This window comes from Puma concolor, chromosome E3 (genome assembly GCF_028749965.1).
Source record: "Puma concolor isolate L17-30 chromosome E3, mPumCon1.1.hap2, whole genome shotgun sequence".
Taxonomy (NCBI): Eukaryota; Metazoa; Chordata; class Mammalia; order Carnivora; family Felidae; genus Puma; species Puma concolor.
Genome location: NC_141682.1, coordinates 38923989 through 38946709, shown reverse-complemented (window position 1 = coordinate 38946709; position 22721 = coordinate 38923989). Strand labels below are relative to the sequence as shown.

Below are 22721 nucleotides of genomic sequence, written 5' to 3'. Positions count from 1 at the left end.
ATAATCCAGGGCCAGTTTCCTTCTGTTGCTTGGACACACACAACCTAAGAGACTGTCCAAGAGCCACTGTCACTTAGCACATGTAGCAGGAAATGGAAGCCGTCTGTTTCAAAGCAAGTGACCTAGTTGCCCTAGACCACAGCCGGCAAACTAGGCTGAGCTCAGAATTCCTAAGGGTGATGGAGGAGCTGAGCTCCTGAGTACCTGCCAACAAAGCCGCTACCAAGGCTTTATTTTTTATTTATTTAAATTAAGTAAGCTCTGCGACCAACGTGGGCCTTGAACTCATGACCTGGAAATCCGGAGTTGCATGGTCTACCTACCGAGCCAGCCAGGCACCCTGCACCACCACTTTAACTGTGGATGCTCCATTCACTATACAGTACTTGCTTTCCATATTGGCCTTTTGTACAGGGTTTGGTTTTGAAAAAGGGTTGAGATACCTCTCAGAGCCGAGGAGCACACAGTCCCTGCCTTTCTTGGCCTATAAGCTGTTGAACATTTGCCCTCCCTATCTTGCCTACCTCTTTAACCTTAAAGTTATTCATTCATTATTGCCTAATCATGTCCTTGGGCAACAGTGGATGTTCTGGGCTATTTGAATTTCTTTTTGATAATGATTAATAGAGACAGTGATGTTTGACCAGTTCTTGGGAACTCTTCAGAATTATAGGTACCTACTTCATGTATCTTTAACTCATGTAGTTTTGGGGGCTGCCTCATGGAAGAGGAACTTACTCAGTTTTATAGTGGCAAACTGCTGCTGTTGTTTTTTCAGTAAGTTGTGATCCCTGTAGCATTTTGCTTTATGACCTGGCAATAATGATAACCTAATTCCTTGGTGTATTTCCTCCAAAATGTGCTTAGAAACAGGATATGGGCTTATTAGGAGGTTGTACAGCTATTGCCTTCTTTAGGTTGGCCCCTTTGCTGGAGTAACAAACATGAAGAAAATGCTCCTGTGCATCCCTTCTCTCTAAAGCCAGCTGGAGGAATAAAGCATTTTTATATGGAGGTAGACATCAGGAAGTTTCAGGTAGTTTGTGCTTGCCTTGGGTGGTGGAGTGCTGGCAAGTGTTTGTTACCTTGACTGTTAAAATTTTGCCTATCATTTCTTTAAAAAGAAGGTGGGGGAGGGGGTGGTGCAGTAAGGCCAAGTGCTCTGCTCCCAGTCAGGCTTTCACAGTCCTTAAAACAAAATCTAAAAGGTGTGTTCTCAGTATCTGTATCCGTGGCATGTAAGGAAGCCGCTTTGAAACCAGTGCAAACCCAACATTTCTCCTTCAAACGTGAAACTATTATTATTTTTTTAATTAAAAAAAAATTTTTTTTTATGTTTATTCATTTTTGAAAGACGGAGAGACACAGAGCACAAGCAGGGGTAGGGCAGAGAGAGAGGGGGACACAGAATCTGAAGCAGGCTCGAGGCTCTGAGCTGTCAGCACAGAGCCCTATGCGGGGCTCAAACTCAAGAACTGTGAGATCATGACTTGAGCCGAAGTCAGATGCTCAACCGACTGAGCCACCCAGGCACCCTGAAACTATTATTTGAGCACAAAGTATTATATGCTTGGTCTCCCCACATGGCCATTCTCATCTCTCACCATCAGTAGAAATTTCTCCAGTAAAAACACTGCTCAAAAATGCTTACCAGCCATTTTTCTTATTTCCGGGCTTCATTTTTTTTTTTTTTCAACGTTTATTTATTTTTGGGATAGAGAGAGACAGAGCATGAACGGGGGAGGGGCAGAGAGAGAGGGAGACACAGAATCGGAAACAGGCTCCAGGCTCTGAGCCATCAGCCCAGAGCCTGACGCGGGGCTCGAACTCCCAGACCGCGAGATCATGACCTGGCTGAAGTCGGACGCTCAACCGACTGCGCCACCCAGGCGCCCCTTCCGGGCTTCATTTTTAACTGTTGTATTTGTCATCCACTCTTTGAGAATAATCTTGATTTTGAGGATACCTCAAATTCTGGAAATCATTCATTGACTCAGCAAACCCTGATTGGGTGCCCTGTGTTGGGTAGTAGGAGGGAAAGATAAATGAACTATAATCTGGAATGGAAATAAATAAATACTGTCATGGGATACAAGTGCTATGGTAGATTGTAAAAGGCTTGCTTAGGTCGCTGTTAATATAATATCAGGCCTCCAAGATGATCAAGTTCATTGTTTTCTAGGCCTTATTTTTAGAAGTAGCACAACCCCATTTTGGGAGGAAGTATAGCAAGGAATAGGGGAGTTGCTCCAGCTGAAACAGATGGGGGAAGCCCACAGCTTTTCCTGCTATGCCTCATGTTAAATGCCATCCTCCCTGCAGCTTCCTGAGGAATGCCTCTCATTTTATAAATGAGGATGTTGGAGTTCTAGGGAAGTCCTAAAATGTAGTTAGCCAGTGTGGGCCTGGTCGTAGAACTTTAGTTCTCCTGATTCCTAGCTTACTTGTCAGTCACACACCAGACCGCTAAACAGTCATTAGATTTCTTCCAGTTTTTTGTTCCATTCCACAAAGAAGTCAGTAAACACATTTCTTTCAGGGGCTTCACCTCTGCCTGGCTTTGTTACAGAGCTTTAAAGGTTTTGCCTCCTAGTGATCCAAATACAAATCAGTCCTATTCCCAGGAAGGTAGTGTGACCCCTTTCATTGTGATCTGTGGACAGTGCCAAGTTGCCCCATTTGGTAACAACCTCTTCTGTTTTCTGGTTGAAATTCAGTTTCCCCAGAAATCTCTGTAAAGGATATTTGATAAAGGTGTGACAAACAGTGTGAAGCATAGTGCCAGAATCTCATATGTCTCTGTAAACTACTGAAGGGACAGAAAGAGTATTAGATGCATGTCCTTTCTTGAATGACCTTAGCACTGCTTCTGAGATTCAAGCAGAGTTCCTCGGCCTTGGTGCTGTTGACATTTTGGGCTGGATAACAGTTTGTAGTGGTGGTGGGTGTGTGAGTATGTGTACACACGTGTGCATGAATGTACTTGTGTTTGTGCTTTCTGTGCATTGCAGGATGTTGAGCAGCATCCCTGGCCTCTACCCACTTGATACCAGTTGAGTGGCCAAACCCCCTCCCCCTCCCACTTGTGATAATCAAACGTGTCTCCAGACATTTCCGGATAACCCCTGGGCAGGGGGGGGCGGGGGGGGGGGTGTTGCCAAAATGGTCCCCAAGCTGAGAACCATTGGGTTGGGGATTGAGTGTCATAAGATATAAGTGCAAATCAAATTGATTACAATTTGTAAATTGTAATCAAGTCAAGTAAATTTTTCAGTTATCTAAACCTTTATTTATAGTGATGAGCTACTCTAAAGAAATAAAACAATAACATGCCCTTGGCCTCCATCCTGACCCTCCACAGCATGAAGGGGCCTTTATCTAACTCATGTTCAGAGTGTCCCTGAAAGAGTTTGAACTTAGGTGATCATCTTCTTTTAGAGCCTTTGCAAAGTTTATTTTGCTAGAAATTCCAAGATTTTTGTGTTCCTTTCTTGGTATCTAGTGTTGTCAGAATGAAAACAGAGGTTCTTCACAGTGAGCCTTCAACTCAAAGTCTGTGACACCAGTACAGATTTGACGTTGCCTGTAAGGGTTTTCACAGACAGGGGTATTTCCATTTCTTGTGTAAAAGTATATGGGAACATGTGTTAACTTTAAGTGGCCCTTTCTTCAGTTTGTTAATCAATGCTATATGATATGTCACAGTTCTATAAGTAACTTATCATTTAATTCTCATTACATACCTTGCATAGTTGTTATTACTATCAGATAAAGAAACTGACCCTCTGAGAAGTTAAGTACCTGGTCCAAGGCCACCCAGCTGGTATGTGGCAGAACCAGGGTTTGCTCTCAGTTGTGCCTGACTAGAACCTGTGCCATTTATTTATTTATTTATTTATTTATTTATTTATTTATTTATTTATTATTTTTAACGCTTATTTATTTTTGAGAGAGAGACAGAGCATGAATGCGGTAGAGTCAGAGAGAGGGAGACACAGAATCCGAAGCAGGCTCCAGGCCCCAAGCTGGCAGCACAGAGCCTGATGCGAGGCTTGAACTCACGGACCACGAGATCCTGAGCCAAAATCAGACGCTTAACTGAGTGAGCCACCCAGGCGCCCCTATTTTTTTTAAATATTTTTTAAATGTTTATTATTTTTGAGAGACAGAGTGCATGTGGGGAGGGGCAGAGAGAGAGGGAGACACAGAATGTGAAGCAAGCTCCAGGCTCTGAGCTGTCATTATAGAGCCTGATGCGGGGCTCGAACCCGCAAACCATGAGATCATGATGTAAGCTGAAGTCTGATGCTTTAACCGATTGAGCCACCCAGGCGCCCTGAGCCTGTGCCTTAACCATATCCCTACTCTACCTTTTGGCTTGTGTGCCAGTGTATTCTTTCTTGGCTGAGCTCAGTTCAGGTTAACATTTGTTAGGTGCCTGCTACAGGTCAACTCTGGAGATCATGCAATTCAGCCATTGCCTCACCTCCTTCTATGTCATGTCAGCATATTAGCATTGTGCTGTGTAGAAAGGACTTGTATGGATATGTCTGCTATTAGATGTGTTGAACCCATCTTATAGAAACTTTCAGGTGGAGGCATTCAGTCTCCATGTCATAGGATGTATACTGAGATACAGATACTTACATTTGTGTCTAAATTAATAGTATCAACATGGATGGGCCCAGAGGGTATTATACTAAGTGAAATAAATCAGGCAGAGAAAGACAAATAACGTATGATTTCACTTATATGTAGAATCTGAAAAACAAAACTAATAAAACAGAAACAGGCTTGTAAATACAGAGAACAAACTAATGATTGTAAGAGGGAAGGAGGAGAGGGGATGGGTGAAATAGGTGAAGGGGATTAAGTAGTACCAATTTCCAGTTATAAAATAAGTAAGTCATAGGAATGTACAGTATAGTTTACGAATTATAGTCAGTAACATTGTAATAACTTTGTATGGTGACAGATGGTAACTACACTTAACAAGGTGATCATTTTGTAATGTATATAAATGTTGAATCCCTGTGTTGTACCTGAAACTAACACAATATTGTATGTCAACTGTACTTGAATAAAAAGAAAAGAATTAACAGGCACATATGGCATTTATGCAGACATTGAGTTATTGCCACAACTGTTGCATGGGGAGATCGTGTCCTGGGAACTTCATACTAATGAGGAAAAGAAACCTCATGGTTGTAGAAATTTCACAGATAAGGCAGAGTAATTAATGCATGATGATCTGTTACTTTTTCCCCTCTATGCTAAAAGGCTTCGTTGAACAGCTGGAATATCTAGAGTTTAAGGGCATTTTGCTAAGTAACACCCTGTATCACTTTGATTTTTCTGCCTTTTAAAAAAGCATGGTTTTGGGGCGCCTGGGTGGTTCAGTCGGGTAAGCATCCGATTTCGGCTCAGGTTGTGATCTCAAGGTTCATGGGTTTGAGCCCCGTGTTCAGTTCTGTGGTGACAGCTTAGAGCCTGGAGTCTGCTTCGGATTCTGTCTACCTCTCTCTCTGCCCCTCCCTTGCCTGTGCTTTCTCTCTCAAAGATGAATAATAAACATGTTAAAAACTAAAGAAAAATAAAAGAGCATGGTTTTGAGGTTACAGTAAAGTTTATGACTGTCTTGCCTTTTAAGGATTATCCCTGTAAATTGGCTCTTATTCTGAGAGATTTTTTAGGATAGAAGAGAGGGCCACTGTTAGAACTAACTGTGGTAATTTCACATTACTTACAACATGTTTTCTCCATACTCTGGCCCCTGGTTACTCTTATGGGACTTAGTCATTCGTGTACAAATGAGGCTAGGTATACTGAGAGAGGAAAATAACTAGAGCCTCCATTCCAAGGAGCCCTTGTCACCTTGTTCACTAATACAGGGAGCCAGAGTAGGCAGCAGCAGGCTGACTGGTCTGTACCCCTTACGCTTCTACCAGTGAAGGTAGGGCCTGCTGGGAAAGCTGAACTCCTTACTGTGAGAAAGTCCTAGTAGCCACTGTTGCTGGTCCCCTGCTGCCATAGACCAAGCCTTTGTAGGATGGAACCAGCCTCTTGGAGTTCGCAGTTCTGAGTCTGGGCTTGCTTCCTTGCCCCCCACTCCACCCACCCACCTCTTCGACCCTGCTGTCAGAATCTAGACCGTCATTGTGAAAAAGCCTGGGAATAATACTTGACTCTGTAGGCTTGTGGAAACATGTTAAAATCCCTTATAGGTCCAAAGTGAGATTATAGGAGCCACCTTGTTAGATTGACCAATACCTTGGCCTATGGAGTTGCTAATCTTATATGAAGTTTATGTTGACACAGTTCTATCCATTGCACTACTTTTTCCAAGTAGACATATATTTTCAGTAGACAAAGATGGGACTGAATAGATTTTAAACACAACACATGGAGGACACACTTATAGATTCTTGAAACCAGATCTCCTGTTTTTCTTTTTTTTTTTTTTTTTTAAAAATTTTTTTTTCGGGGGCGCCTGGGTGGCGCAGTCGGTTAAGCGTCCGACTTCAGCCAGGTCACGATCTCGCGGTCCGTGAGTTCGAGCCCCGCGTCGGGCTCTGGGCTGATGGCTCAGAGCCTGGAGCCTGTTTCCGATTCTGTGTCTCCCTCTCTCTCTGCCCCTCCCCCGTTCATGCTCTGTCTCTCTCTGTCCCAAAAAAATAAATAAATGTTAAAAAAAAAAAAAAAAAAAAATTTTTTTTTCAACGTTTATTTATTTTTGGGACAGAGAGAGACAGAGCATGAACGGGGGAGGGGCAGAGAGAGAGGGAGACACAGAATCGGAAACAGGCTCCAGGCTCTGAGCCATCAGCCCAGAGCCCGACGCGGGGCTCGAACTCACGGACCGTGAGATCGTGACCTGGCTGAAGTCGGACGCTCAACCGACTGCGCCACCCAGGCGCCCCTGTTTTTCTGTAGTTACCATGGCGATGGGTGCTATAGAGATGTGCAGACCTTACTGTGACCTCTTCTTGGTGCAGGGATGCCTGGCTTCATTGTCCACCTGGGCCTGGCAAGTCTGGCTGGTTCCCTCCATGTCCTGAGAGGTGGAGGTGCCGTCTTCCCCTCTGGGACCAGCTGTCTCCAGTCTTGGCCTGCCATGCTGGTCCCTTAAAAGCAGGGCTCGCCAGGGAACAATCTTCTCGGGTTGCCTGTAATCTGAGTGAGCCAAGGTAAGTGTTGTAGGATGGGCAGCAGCAGCTTCTGAAGCTTCCAGTGGGAGCCTGGGCATTTACTTCTCAGAAATCAAATGATTGAGCTAATGTTTCATACTAAAAACAAAAACAAAAACAAAAAACAAAAACCCAAATGACAATCAGTGGTTTAGAAAACCCCTCCACTGCACACATAAATGCAGTATAGTACTGCCTCATTTTCCATGTTGTTAGTAGTCTGTGGTGACATCATACTGATTTCACATGCATGTTAGCTGGGACATAGGACGAATGACCTTGCATTCAGAAGGACTCTGGCTTGGTCCCAACTCCACTATTAACTTTCTAAATGACGTTGGACATATCACTTAAATCTCTCACTCTTCATTCCTTCATGGTCAATGGGACCCTGCTTGAAAGTGACTTAGCCTGGTGTGCCCAAGTGTGTTAGACTTCAGTCTGGTGCTTTGTCTGTATCACCCTCCCAGGGTGAACTCAAGGACCTTCTGTGCTTTTTGATGTTTTGAAGCACTCAAGGGGTGCTTTTGAGGTTCTGTTGAGTCTGTTTGTAGAGAGGGACACATCTGGAAGCTAGTAGCACTTCTAGGTTCTCCAAAAGGGGGATCCAGCAGAATGCACCCTATTGAGCCACTCTCTGCCTCCACCCCCAAATGCTGTTCACAGTCCTCATCCACGAGAGAAGCTGAAGCCACATGTGACAACTGTTGCACCTGAGTGAAAGGGAATATGATGACTCTACTTAAGCCACAGGACACATGCTTTCAAGATTGTTCCAAAGTTAGAATCATTTTCACTTGATAGTACCTAGGGGTGACCCATGGTCATGTCAGCATTTCCTCTGTTAACACCAGCCCTTGTGGGATGTCTGATGCCTGGGCTTTATTCTTACAAAATGTGGTCCTACCCATTTCAGAATTCAGTCAGGGCTTCTGATCCCACCCAGATGCCTCTCATGGAAAAGAGTCTTCTTCCTCTCTGCCCTGAGGTCTGGTCTCTCATATGAGGTGAGGAGACACTCAGAACAGGACAAGTCTTAATTTGTTTCATTTGTAGTAGGGAGTCTCTTTACCAGGACTTTGGCAGCATCAACAGTAGACTCCTGGCCCGTACTCTGAGCTCTTTTCAGTGCTTCAGGTGTCCTCCCTGGTGTCTGCTTTGAATGCTTGCTCTCTTGTATTTTGGACATGCTACAGATGAGCACATCCCTGTCCTCAGTAAAAAGAAAGCCTGCCAGAGCAGTCTTGAACTTCTGAGCGATGTCAGTTGTTGGGTTTACTAAGAGGCCGGTACTCTTGGACTAATTAGTAGTTGTATTGCATTCTGGTTGCTTATTGTCCAGATGTGCAAAAAATGTGTGTTTAATAAATCTGATGCAAGAATTTTGTGTCCCTAGAGTTTACTTTTCCAGGATTCTTTGTCTGAAACTGCTCTTTATCAAGAGGTTAATAGTCATCCAGTCAGTGAACTGTGGGATTGAATTCACCCAGTGATTAAAGGGAAAAGGATGAAGGTTGTGTGTAAGATTTCCTGAGCAGTGACAGCGCCAGGGTTCAGAGGAGACCTCAGGCCATGTATTGTATAAACTCAGAAGCTGTTGACCTAGACAACCTGGTTTCCTCAGAGTTTTGGGGAGGCCCCGCTTGCATTCTAGCCTCCCTGAGGTCTGGGAGCAAAGCAGAGCCAGTTAAGTGGCTGTTGACCTGAGGCAGATAGCACTTCTCTGCCTGTCCATTTCCTGAGTGGCATGCAAAACTGGTGCTTGGTGAGGGGCTGGATTTCAAACAGTATTAAGGAAAACAAATTCTCCACACCACATCCAGGAACAGGGCTTCTTCCCCCTGTTGAGAGTTTCCTGGTGTCCTGATAAGGTTTGAAAAGCTCACTGGGAGTGTCTCCACGCAGACCAGCTGGTAAACAGTTCTGAGTCCATTCTCAATTCCTTTTGTAATGCTTGTTAGGAAGTGGTTTCACGGTCATTATCTTATTTGATCCTCCAAATAGTCTTGTGGTATGGGACACTGGGCTGTAGGTGAATAATGTAGAGCTAGATTTGGAGGCTCTGAAGAGATTTGCCTTCCTGCGCCCGGTGTCTGCCCTCCATAGTAGCTCTACGGTTCTTTGTTCCCAGATCACATACAGGGTTTGTGTGTAGGATGTTAGAATTTACTCTATTTATGTAGCACGTATCCAGAAAAGAATTTTTCCCCCCCGAAAAGAACTTTTGGGTAAACAACCAGTTGATTTATGTCTCCTGAGGCCTGATGGGACTATGTGGAGCCATTAAGAATTGACTTGGCCTGGGGAGCCTGGGTGGCTCAGTCGGTTAAGCGTCCCACTCTTGATTTCGGCTCTGGTCATTGATCTTACAGTTTGTAGGATTGAGCCTCTCATAGGGCTCCACACTGACAACACGGAGCCTGCTTGGGATTCTCTCCCCCTCGCTCTTTGCCCCTCCCCCTCTCCCTCTCTCAAAAAAACAAAAAAGAAAAAAAAGAAAAAAAAATTAACTTGGCCTGATTATGGTGTTGTTTTTTAAAATTTTTAAATGTTTATTTACTTTTGAGAGAGAGAGACAGCGTGAGCAGGATGGGGGCGGGGGGGGGGCAGGAATGGCAGGGGCAGGCAGAGATAAGGAAACACAGAATCCGAAGCAGGCTCCAGGTTCTGAGCTGTTAGCACAGAGCCCAGCATGGGGCTCAAACTCACGAACCATGAGATCATAGCCTCAATTGAAGTCCGAGGCTTAACTGACTGAGCCACCCAGGCGTCCTTGATTATGGTATTGTTAAATGGAAACAGGTATTCTCCAGGTGCCTGGGTGGCTAGGGTGCCTGGGTGGCTCATTTGGTTAAGTGTCTTCGGCTCAGATCATGATCTCCTAGCTCATGGGTTCGAGCCCCGCATTGGGCTCTGTGCCAACAGCTCAGAGCCTGGAGCCTGCTTCAGATTCTATGTCTCCCTCTCTCTCTCTGCCCCTCCCCCACTTATTCTCTCTCTCTCTCTCTCCCCCTCTCCCTCCCTCCTTCAAAAATAAATAGGGGGCGCCTGGGTGGCGCAGTCGGTTAAGCGTCCGACTTCAGCCAGGTCACGATCTCGCGGTCCGTGAGTTCGAGCCCCGCGTCGGGCTCTGGGCTGACGGCTCAGAGCCTGGAGCCTGTTTCCGATTCTGTGTCTCCCTCTCTCTCTGCCCCTCCCCCATTCATGCTCTGTCTCTCTCTGTCCCAAAAATAAATAAACGTTGAAAAAAAAATAAAAAAAAATAAACATAGGGGCACCTGGGTGGCGCAGTCGGTTAAGCGTCCGACTTCAGCCAGGTCACGATCTCACGGTCCGTGAGTTCGAGCCCCGCGTCAGGCTCTGGGCTGATGGCTCGGAGCCTGGAGCCTGTTTCCGATTCTGTGTCTCCCTCTCTCTCTGCCCCTCCCCCATTCATGCTCTGTCTCTCTCTGTCCCAAAAATAAATAAACGTTGAAAAAAAAAAATAAAAAAAAAAAATAAATAAACATTAAAAAGAAAAATTTAAAAAAAACAGGTATTCTCTCAAAGGTGAAAAGCCTTTAGGGCATATAAAGAAGGAACAGATCTTATAATCCAGGAAAGAGAGTCTGGGATTCTTGTATTCTGTGTTTATCTAAAATCATTTATGGGACACACAATGTACATGGTTTCTGTAAGAGGTAATACATTATTTTTGAACTGTGACCCTCCTAAATGTCAAAATATGTAAGTGGGTGAGGTGGGATCATAGACGAAGATGTATATAATTGAAAGGTATTTATTGAAACCAAAGAGTGGAAGACAGACACACACACACACACACACACACACACACACACACACACACAGAGAGAGAAAACCATGGGCTGCAGAAAAGAAGCTGCACCAATGACCAGAGGTAGACCTTTGGACAAAAGAAACTAGAGTCCTCTTTACTTCCAATGCTGGCTAAGAAAAGTAACCAGAGTCCAATGTAGTGCCTGCCCTTAGAGGCACATGGGTGAGGAGCAGCCTCCCTGGGCAAGGGGAGGATGGATGTGGAAATGGGCCTGTTTGGAGGGGTTGGAGTGGGGCAGGGAGCCAGTGCCCAGCTCTGATGTGGAGACAGCAGCCGAGGGCAGGGACTATAGGGGAGACCTGTAGGGAGGGGAGCAGCAGAGAAAACATAACACAGCCAGATAAACGCAGAAGCTAATCTCACTGGGCCCTAAGGGGTGAGAATGGTCTTGGCCAGCCTGAGGCATGGGAAATACAAACAAATCCTTAGTTAGAAAATCCAGACCCTCAGAGAGAGAGGAAGGGAAAGAAGGAGGGCAATCTGAAGAAAGATAAAACTAAATTTCATACCAGTTAGAGGCATAATACCCAATTAAAAATTTTTTTCCTGGGGCGCCTGGGTGGCTCAGTCGGTTGAGCGTCCGACTTCGGCTCAGGTCATGATCTCGTGGTCTGTGAGTTCGAGCCCCGCGTTGGGCTCTGTGCTGACAGCTCAGAGCCTGGAGCCTGCTTCGGATTCTGTGTCTCCCTCTCTCTCTGCCCCTCCCCTGCTCATGCTCTGTCTCTCTCTGTCTCAAAAATAAATAAAAACATTAAAGAAAAATTTTTTTTTTAATTTTTTTTCCTAATTAAAATTTTTATTGTATTTGGTATTTTATCTATTTAATTTTTAAAAGTAATCTCTAAACCCAACATGGGGCTCAAACTCAGAGCCCTAAAGTCAGGAGTTGCATGCTCTTCCAACTGAGCCAGCCAGGTGCCCCTGGTATTTAAAAAAAGTTTTTCTTAATGTTTATTTTTATTTTTGAGAGAGAGAGAGAGAGAGACAGAATGAGAGTGGGTTGGGGCAGAGAGAGAGGGAGACCCAGAATCTGAAGCAGGCTCCAGGCCCTGAGCTGTCAGCACAGAGCCCGATGTGGGGCTGGAACTCACGAGCTGTGAGATCATGACTTGAGCTGAAGTCGGACGCCCAACTGACTGAGCCACCCAGGCACTCTGTGCCCCTGGTATTTCAGAATTTAACCAATATTTTCTTGTCCCACACCCATTTAAGTTAGCTTTCTCAGTAGGCATTCTGTTTCTGCATCTATAACAGTTGTAGTTCAGGTTGGAGACTCCCCAGGGTGGGTTCTAAGTGATTTGGAACATGGCATTGGACTCTGAGAAACTGAGCCTATGGGAGTCTTGATGATCTGTCTTGTAGGAAGCTTCTGGTTTACCTGGGGAAACAAGATGACAGCACTTGTGAAAGCCAAAGAATCTCTTATTAATGTGATGCTAGTTCTATACAGGAGTAAACTGAGCTGGGAACAGCCTTCTGGTAAGCAGGCAGGGACTCCTGGTGCCCAACCACAAGCTGTTTAGTGGGGAGGGGTGGGAACTGTGGCAGAGCCATACAGATGTCTGAGCAGCCGCTTTCCTTTTCCCTGTGGCTGTTTCCTTCTCTGTGCATGGGAATAACAACACTAGCTCATGTTGTGGGCATCTGTAGCTGGTAGCTGGTCACTGTCAATTCCAGAGTCAGGTGGGAGAATTGTTCTAATTCCAGGGAGCTGGTTGCAGTGCGTTTTCTTCTCCCTTCCCCCACCTTGCTCTTTAGTGCTGGCTGAGCTCAGCAGTCTGCTCCCTTCTTCCTTGGCTTTCAAGGGCAAAGAAGAATCAAAATGAAAGAGAATTGTTATAGGTTAGGTCTTTTTTGTGCCTTTTTGAATCACCAAATGGGGAATGAGTGATAATGTAGTCTGTCTGGTATCATTGCACTGAGCTTTCTGACTTCCTGAGGTTTGCAGGATGTGTGTCCATGGAGGAGGATTTAACATCTTTGAACACATGAGTTCTTTCAAAAGCCCTAGTGCCTTGAGCCTGCAAATTACCAGGAGCAAAGGCTTTGAACTGAGTGTTCTGGAACTCCTGGGCAGGTCCACAGGAACGAACTTTGCTGGAAGGAACATTGGTGATAGGGACATTGTTGCTGCTTCTATCAGACCTGATATGGGAGTGAAAACCTTTATCAGTCAGGTGAATAGGTAGTACAGGAGTTATGGAGGTATGGAGGTATGGAGGTAGATTTTATAAACAGAGGGTCACAGTTTTCTGGAATTAAAACACAGAGGGCAGGTGGACCTTTCTGAAATTTGTAAGAGCAAAGTAATGGCCCAGGTGACTTCCTGTGGACTCGTGTAGTGCAGGATCTTACCTTAGCTGGTTTGCTTGGTCCATTTCCTCTCTCTTTCTCTCTGTCTCTGTCTCTCTCTCTCCTTCCCTCTCCCTCCCCCTCTTCCTCTCTCCCTTGCCTTTCTTCCCCCTTTTCAAGAGAATTTGGCCACTTTATATAAAAGAAGTAGCCAGTTTGCCAAAAAGTCAAATAACAAGTTTTATACTCTTTTGTTTTTATTGATTGATTGCTTGATTGGAACTGGTACGTTGAGCTTTATTTTTTTTTCTTTAATATAATTTATTGTGCGTTTTATACTCTTAAATAGCTTTCCTGTTACTGTCAGTATACTTCAGTACTTTTTCTTTTTTTTACTTACATACTTTTGTGCATGGTTGTAGTCAGCGTTTTGAGTCCTTTATTTAAAACAAGTTTATGTAGACTTTTCCATAGTGGTTGCAGCCTATCAACTTGTCCCAGCTGTGCCAGGATTCTATTGTTTGCTGTTGTTTGAGCAGTCCAACCCTGTATTGTTAGGCTGTGTGACTTTTTTCTAACATCATATTATGGCTACTTATCATTTTGGTACAGATTACTGTTAATCTTTTGGGATATTTTCTGTTGTTGTTTTTCCTGGTGGAGTGAGGCAGCTTCTCGATAATGAGAGGTTGAAGTCTAGAAAGGTTCTACATTTATGATTTGACCTCTGATTTTCTAGGGATTCCAGGGGCTCCTGCAGAGAAAAAAGGATTCAGGCATAGAGGGCCAGTCAGACCAAATTTGGACACGTAGCTTTTCAGAAGTGAATTCTTTTTCTGACATTGCAAGGTGGCTTCTGAATGCTGTACTACCCAGCCACCCCCTTGAGGAACAGTGACCAGGCCACATGATGGACACAGGCCGCCCTGCCTGGACCCTGCTCGTATGGGTTGAATGTGCTAATTGAGCCTTTCTCAGAGCATTCTTCCCATCTGTGCCGATGGTGCTTTGAGTCCACATTAAGGACTCCGTATTCTTCCTTTTTAAAAATATATTTATTTATTTTTGAGAGAGCACAAGCAGGGGAGGGGCAGAGAGGGAGACACAGAATCCGAAGCAGGCTCCAAGCTGTCAGCACAGAGCCTGACGCGGGGCTCGAACTCACAAACCATGAGATCATGACCTGAGCCAAAGTTGGACGCTTAACTGACTGAGCCACCCAGGTGCCCCATCTGTATTCTTCCTTCTGAGTGAAGTAGGCCAGTACCTATCTTTCCTTCAAAAACGAAATTGTTAAATCATGTTTTGAGTTTAGAAAACTATTGAAGTAGTCAACAGCAGAGTACTTTTTGTTGTCCACAGGTGCCACGTTGTTGGCAGGATGCATGAGATCATTGCCTGCCTGCTTTCTTTCCTTCGGATTTTTTTAAAGTTTTTATTTATGTAAGTAATCTGTACACCCAGCATGGGGCTTGGACTTACGATCCCGAGATGAAGAGTCACATGCTCTTCCGCCTGAGCCAGCCAGGCACACCCCCCTTCCCCCACCTTTGGATTTTTAATTTAACAAGTGTTTGTTGAGAACTTGTTATTTCCCAGGCTCTGGAGCTCCAGCAATGAAACAGACACCTGTGGCCCTGCCCCTGGGGCCAGAGTTGGACCTCCCTTGGGTTGAGAGGAGGGGATTAGGGGCTCTAGGGCAGGACTGAGGTTGAAGAAGGTGGGAGGAAGGTGTGCCTGAAGACTGGCACAAAGTGCTGATGAGGAGGCATCTGTGGCAGCCTGCTTTCCCTCCCCCTTTCATATTTGTAAGAGAAGCAAAAGGTCCTGTTGGTCGAGCAAGACTACATCCTCCCAGAGTGTGCAGTTATTATCAAACAAAACAATTAATGATCAGATTGAATTACATGTATAATGACTGTTGTGCAGCATGATAATTAGGTGCAGAAAGTTTACCTAAGTTACTGCAGCTGGTAACCTAGGGCAGCCCGATTGCACACTTGTTCTTGTGTTTGCCTACTTTCAGTTTCACCTGCAGGCAGCATGGGAGGTGCAGTCCTCAGGTACCTGGGGTATGTCTTCAGCATGGCCATGTGGGCCTGCCACCTGTCTAGAGGCTCTGGGACCTTTTACTCTCCCCTCTTCCCTCTACTGGGTGGCCCATCCAGCACCTTCTCTTAGCAGCCTGAGGGCCGACTGGCCTGAGATAAATCTTGGCTCTGAGGGTCCTCATGGGCATAGAGCTCAGATGTTCTTTCTTAAGTCTGTAAAAGGAGGTCAGCATGGACAAGCTGGTGTGAGGCTTATTCTGCAGCCGACAAAGTCTGCCTTGGCCCCTTGGTAAAAGGACACAGGATGCATAGCTGGGCACCCTTAGGCCATCTCTATGGTCTGTCCCATTTTACTTTGTTTACATTGTTCCTTGATCCAGAGGCCCTTCCTCTCCTCCACCCTAAATCCTGTATGGTGTTGAGGGAGCTGGGTAAGCACCCCCCCTTCTCCAGGAAGCCTTTCTGAATAGCCTTCTCTCCATGTGATGACCACCTACTTTCACATCCTGGACTTGACGTTAATGAACCATAGCCTTCATCAGCATTATTAGAGATGAAAGTATATGTGATTTGGGAGTCAAGGGAAGGTCCCATTTTCTATATATTCTGTTTTTCTTTTTCCAGCTTTATTGAGGTATAGTTGACAAGTAAAATTATGATATATTTCGTGGTGCCTGGGTGGCTCAGTTGGTTAAGCATCCGACTTCAGCTCAGGTCATGATCTTGTGGTTTGTGGGTTCAAGCCCTGTGTCAGGCTCTGTGCTGACAGCTTCAGAGCCTGGAGCTTGCTTTGGATTTTGTGTCTCCCCCTCTCTCTGCCCCTCCCCTGCTGGCATTCTGTCTTTCTTCCTCTCTCTCTCAAAAATAAATAAGCCTTAAAAAATTTTTTTGTTGAGGGTGACTGGGTGGCTCTGTCGGTTAAACATCCATCTTTGGTCAGGTCATAATTTCACGGTTTGTGAGTTTGAGCCCAGCATCCTGCTCTGTGCTGACAGCTCAGAGCCTGGAGCCTGCTTCAGATTCTGTCTCCCTCTCTCTGCCCTTCCCCAGATCACGCTCTCTTTCTCTCTCTGAAAATTAAATAAACATGAAAAATTTTATTTAAAAAATTAAATTATGTTTAAAGTATACAATGTGATTTATAATTATGGATTCTCATAATTGAATGAACATCTATCACCTCAAATATTTTTCTGTGACAACGCTTAAAAGCTACATTTCTTACCAATTTCAGTTATGCAGTAAAGTATTATTAACTCTAGTCACCATGCTGTTCACAGATCCTCAGGTCTTATTCATCTTATAACTGAAAATTTGTACCCTTTTACCAACATCTCCCTATTGCTCCCACCCTTATCCCCTGGCAACTACCATTCTACCCTCTGTTTTTATGACTTAAGCCTCTTTTTTTAGATTCCACATACAAATGATACCCTGCATGTCTTTGTCTGGCTTATTTCACTTTCTGCTATTTATTTTCTAAGCATTCTAGGACAACAGCAGTTAAGCCTCAGTCAAAATACAAAGGCAATCATATCTACTATTTAGTGAGTGCTTACCATGTGGTAGGCACTGTGCTAAAAGCCTTATCTTCCCTGTTCTCACTTAATCCTGTCAATCCCACTGTATAAATGCTAAATATAAAGGTTCAGAAAGAGCATGCTGAGCAAACCATGTATTATAATATCCCAAAAGATAAGATGTAATTACATGTCTGGAGAAAACTCAGGATACGTACTAACGTTAACAGTGGGTGTATCTGTGGAGTGAGTTAGAGGTTGATTTTTATTTTCTTCTTTAAACCTTCAAAGGACCATTACTTACACTTTTTTTGTCCCCCTTGACACCTATTTCTGGGTAGAGCATGTAGAAAATGCTCAGTAAATAGATACTGGTTGAGGTAGGAAAATAAAGACCTCTTCTTTCCTTGGCTTGATTGGGTAGTTCTGGTTTCGTGAGTTACATTAGTAACTGGTGAACTGTGCGCTGTTCATCTGGAAAGTTTCCCAGATGGGCTGCTCTTTTGTGCTCCAGAGCAGAGGCCTCCAGGGGTGGAGGGTTAGCTTGTCTTGTGGGACCGTATTTCCCTGGTTTAGGAAGGTTCGGAAGGTTCAGCAGCAAAGGGAGAGCGGCTAGCTTGTCTTTCTTCCTTCAGCCCCTCAAAGTCTGGAGCAGGCTGGGGACAGTCCACTTGCTTGGTGACTCTGAATACCTGATTCAGCTCGTCGAGTGCCTTTCCAGCTGCTCTTAGCGTCTTCAAATGGCCTGGCTCACTGTTCCAATTAACTGCCCTGCCCCGCGGCTCTGTGCACAAGGCCGCCCTGCCTGTGACAGCTGGGACGGGTTGCTGCCCAACTCAGAGTTGCTCTGCTCGCTGCACCACTGCTTTTGGTTTTAAGCTTTATCTATGATGTTATTTGTTATTTTGTGTTTTAGGTTAACTTCTGATTTTGATATAATTTCAAACATACAGAAAAGCTGCAAGAATGATACAAGTAACTCTTGTGTACCTTTTATCCAAATTCACTGCCAGTGTTTTGTTTCATTTGCTTTGACTTGAGTGTTCCCTCCCTCCCTCTCCCTAACAGGTATGTGCACGCACGCACACTTTCTGAACCATTTTACAGTTAACTTGCAGAAGTGTGGCCTTTAATTTTGAATACTTCAGGATGTATTTCCTAAAACAAAGACATTCTCTTATATACTCACAGTACAATTATAAAAAAAAAAGCAAGTTCAGTATCAATTTGACGCTATTACCTCATCTCCTGTCCATATTCAAATCTTGTCCATATCCGGATAATGGTCCCAGTAATGGCAGAGTTTTATTTTTAAAGAAAACACTCCTGAGGCGCGTGGGTGACTCCTCCGTTATGTTGGCTCAGAGGAGAGCAGAACCAGCAGGTGTCTGGGGGAAGTGATGCTGTGGGCTCCACATCACCAGCTCCTTGTGTCTCTACAGGACCAGAAGAGTGAGAGCAGCAAGAATCTCACTCGGCAACCATGTCAGTGGAACTGGAGACCTCAGAGGGGGTGGATGAGTCGGAGAAAAAGAGCTTTGGGGCCTCAGAAAAAGAAAACCACACCAGGTGAGTGGTGGTGGTTGGCTGTGTTGAGTCATGTGCCCAGGGCCTTGTATGTGGGAGGCACCAGGGTGTGGGGAGTGTCGCTGCTGTTTCCCCTGGGACCCCTGATTGGGATTGCAGAGAGAAGTGGCATGCAGCACCCTGGGCTGCTCAGCTTTCTCCCCATTCGTTCCCGAGGAAGCAGGACAGGCACTGCTAGGAGTGCTGAGGAATAGAATTTGATGGTTTCCCTGATCCTTGTTTCTTTTGTGGTGAAAAAGGGTAATCAGGCAAAACTGGCACCTTTTCTAGTGTTTTCAACCCCTTAGGATGTGGGGGCAGCTCTGACTCCAGGGGTTTTTCTTACTGGGTAGAGACACTTCATGAATTCCCAGAGCCTGTTCTTCATTGTTCTTATCTTATTGAGCCCTGTCATTGACAAAGTGCTTTTTTATATCTTGAAATAATTGCTAGTAAGAAATGATTCTCAGCATGTAGGTGATAGGAGCCCGATCTCCTAAAGAAGCCAGCAGAGGGTGGGCTGTATGATGCCGCGTTTTTATCTCTTTGGTGGACGGACCGTGTGGACCACACAGGCTACTGCGCGGCGCCTCCCGTCTTCAGGGTCATGGGTTCTTTGTTTCCCTCGCTGGTTGCTGCCTGTGGCACCTGTCAGCACAGCTCCATCCTGTATAATTTTGTTAAGCGGTACAAGCCCAGGTACTGGCTCCAACTTCCTCAGCCTCTGTCTCCTTCTCCTCCTGCCCCTGGGCCAAGCCACATGCAGTCCTGAAGAGGCTGTGGGTCCCAGGTGGGAGGAAGGCAGCAAGGCTGCCCCGGGACATCCACAGTCAGTCATCACAGCAGTGTGGATTCCATGAGACACGTTCCCAAAGGCTCGCTGTTCCTGCAGAAGCCAGCACACGCTGTGCTGGGATTAGAGGTGGGCTTTTTATCAGGCACTAGGTGGTCACAGAGGCAAAGCATTGTTCATTCAGGTGGTTCAGACATGGACACTGTTAGGAAGTAGGCCACAGTCCTCCACATGTCATCCAAGTACTGGGGGCTGACTCACATCTGCCTGTTCCGTGCTCCCTAGCAAGACCCTGTATTCAGGCTGGGGTTGAGTTTCTCAGAAGCTCCTGCGTCTATCTCAGCGAGGGGACACCCTGAAACTAGGAAGGGCTAATTCACACATGCACACGTGCGTGTGCACACACCTTCCATCTCCGCAGGATGGCTGACCTCTCTGAGCTCTTGAAGGAAGGGACCAAGGAAGCACATGACCGGGCAGAAAACACCCAATTTGTCAAGGACTTCTTGAAAGGCAACATCAGGAAGGAGCTGTTTAAGGTTTGTGCCCTTGGTCATGGATAGGGTCAGGTCGGGGGCCTCGGTCATGTCAGGAACATCCCCTTGGAACAGTTCCTCAGTGGAAGCTGGGCCTTTTGCCACCTGCTCTCCGTTCTTTTGACAGCAGACTGTGGTTTTCAGGTAGCTTAAATAGAATAACATAGTGATGGTGTGAAGCAGAAGTATCCACGTTCCGTGTCATTCCTTTAAGAAACATAAAAAGTTGCCTGGGTGTGTGAAATAATCCACTGTATCAAAATGGGCCTGCGGGAATTAGAGGGGGCATGCGACTGGATGGAGCCTTCCTCTATGGCTGCTCAGACGCAAGGGCATTGGGCTCAGGAGGGGTGTTTGCTGGTCAAGGGCTGCCAGAACTGCAGCCCTCCCCGTGGTCTCCCCTGTCACCCTCAACAGCTGGCCACTACTGCACTTTACTTCACATATTCAGCCCTGGAGGAGGAGATGGAACGCAACAAGGACCACCCAGCCTTTGCCCCCTTGTACTTCCCCACGGAGCTGCACCGGAAGGAGGCACTGACCAAGGACATGGAGTATTTCTTTGGCGAGAACTGGGAGGAGCAGGTGCAGTGCTCCCAGGCTGCCCAAAAGTACGTGGAGCGGATCCACTATGTGGGGCAGAATGAGCCGGAGCTGCTGGTGGCCCATGCATACACCCGCTACATGGGGGACCTTTCAGGGGGCCAGGTGCTGAAGAAGGTGGCCCAGCGGGCCCTGAAACTCCCCAGCACGGGAGAAGGGACCCAGTTCTATAAGTTTGAGAACGTGGACAATGCTCAACAGTTCAAGCAGCTCTACCGGGCCAGGATGAATGCCTTGGACCTGAACCTAAAGACCAAAGAGAAGATCGTGGAGGAGGCCAACAAGGCCTTTGAGTACAACATGCAGGTACTGCTGAGGTCAGGCAGAAGGGGGCCCCTGACTGGTGGGGGTGATCCGGAGCTGCCGTAACAGGCACCAGTGCTTTAGGCCCGATATGAGGCAGCCTTCCAGGGAGAAAATCGTAGGACCAAATAGGCCACAGAGGGCATGAGCCCATGATGGCTTCGCTTTGATGGACAACTTTTGTGTTTTTGTTCCAAGGAGGGCAAGGCCCTAGCACGTAGAGGGAGGTCACTCCCTCTCACCACAGGATTCTGGTCTTGAGTGGATTTCCTCCTTTTTAGCAAGGGCTGCCCCACTTGATCAGTTCAAGGAGAGAACCAAGCAGGGTGAGAACTCAGCTGACAAGTTTTTTTTAAATGGGGCTAAGCCTGGGGAGGCAGATTCTGTCCTGGAGTCCAGGTTGGCCCTCGGCACCAGGAGGGTGGCCGAGGCGGGGAAAGGAAGCACCAGGCCCGACACAGGCCCATCAGATCAGTCCCACATCAGTGAGCCTCCGTGGGCCACTTAGGATGGGTCAGCCCTGCTGGGGCCTCAGTTCTCCCACGTTCCTCTCCGTCATTCTTGCTGAAAATACCTAGTAACTGCGAATGGGGAAGGACCAATGTTAACGTGGTATTTTGGGGCAACGCTTTTGTTCTCTCCTGTTTCTGCCCTGGTAGCTCCAGCTGTGGGCTGTGTGTCTGGTCAGTGCCCAGGGAGGAGCTCCCACAGTCAGCAGCACAGGTGTGGCCCCACCTCTGAGCTTGTGCCAGGGAGCAGCGTTGGGTCCGTGTGGCTGCCCCCGCTGCAGATTCGGGCTGCTCCTTGACTGGTTTGCACTTTGGAGTCCACTGAAAGCTGTTCATCCCCTGCTCCTGCAGATTTTCGATGAACTGGACCAGGCTGGCTTCTTGTTGGCCAAAGAGACCCTGGAGGATGGGCTCCCCATGCACGATGGGAAAGGAGATGTGCGTAAATGCCCCTACTACGCTGCTAAACAAGATGGAGGTAGGTCTTGCCGGTCCAAAACTCTCCTCCAGGGTGGGCGTGTCAGCGTTCTCCACTGATGCCCTGTCCCCTGTTGGTGCCGCCACACAGGTGCCCTGGAGGGCAGCAGCTGCCCCTTCCGAACAGCCCTGGCTGTGCTGAGTAAGCCTAGCCTCCAGTTCATTCTGGCCGCTGGTGCAGCCCTTGTTGCCGGCTTCTTGGCCTGGTACTACGTGTGAAGGACCCATCATACCGCCTTGGCGCCATCCTCCCGATTGACCACTGGCCCATCCCCACCTGTGACTAAACTACCACCTCAGGTGACTTTTTTTTTTTAAATGCTGGGTTTGAGAAAACAAGCAACCAATAAAAGCCAGACGCTAAAGCCTCTGCCTGTAGCGTCCTCTGTGTGGGCTAGATGCCGAGCAGGGTGCAGGCCCTCCATTCCTGCAGCCGTTGGGCCATGGTACCGGGAGCAGCCAGTGCAGCTCAGCAGACCAGTCTGAGTCTCTGGAACCAGCTCTGCTCCCAGGGCACCCACACCGCTTATCCTGAGGCTCCTTCCCTTCATCATTCCTCGTGCTGGCATTTAGGTGGGTATTTTTCCCCTAGTGGGAACAGAGCATCCAGCAAGCCCAGGTTACTGTAGCTCTGTGGGAAGGAGGAGGCCTCTCCTTGGGGGGGGGGGGGGGGGGCTTGCATCCTGTCTCAGAGGCCCTGGGAGCTCCATCCTGAGTAGCCAGTCCTCTTCCTGCTCAAGCAGAAACCCGAGAGGGGGTCTGTTTAGCCATGGCGCATCCCCTCCTTTGACCTGTGTAAATGCTACAGCACTCAATAAAGTGGACTCTGACAGCTGCCTCCCTCTTTCCTGGCGCCAACATTATCCTTCGCAGCCAGTCTTGGCCTTGTGCTCTCAACACTCCTGGTCACCTCACAGCCCTCTGCCCAGAGCCAAATCTATCATCTGGTCTTGTGATTTTCTCTCAGAAGTGCTTTGAAGGTTTCCTACATTTTGAGATAGTTTGTTTATAAATAAGGATCAAGAGCATTATGTAACAATTCATGG

The 22721-nt window shown here is 46.7% G+C and overlaps 1 protein-coding gene across 6 annotated transcripts in view; it reads left to right on the top strand.

Moving 5' to 3' along the window:
* The window catches only part of HMOX2 (heme oxygenase 2), a 35064-nt gene extending 12557 nt beyond the window's left edge, over positions 1-22507 (top strand). For 4 of the 6 annotated variants that reach the window (XM_086692218.1, XM_086692216.1, XM_025916780.2 and 1 more), the window contains exons 2-6: positions 18331-18457; positions 19669-19786; positions 20201-20692; positions 21550-21676; positions 21767-22507. In XM_086692218.1, coding sequence (XP_086548344.1) covers positions 18372-18457; positions 19669-19786; positions 20201-20692; positions 21550-21676; positions 21767-21894 — 951 coding nt within the window. In that variant the 5' untranslated portion in view covers positions 18331-18371 and the 3' untranslated portion in view covers positions 21895-22507. Of the gene's footprint in view, positions 1-7024; positions 7188-14701; positions 14761-18330; positions 18458-19668; positions 19787-20200; positions 20693-21549; positions 21677-21766 lie in introns of those variants that run through there. The other 2 variants (XM_086692214.1, XM_086692215.1) reach the window with 2 other exon arrangements.
* Positions 22508-22721: the final 214 nt, after the last annotated feature.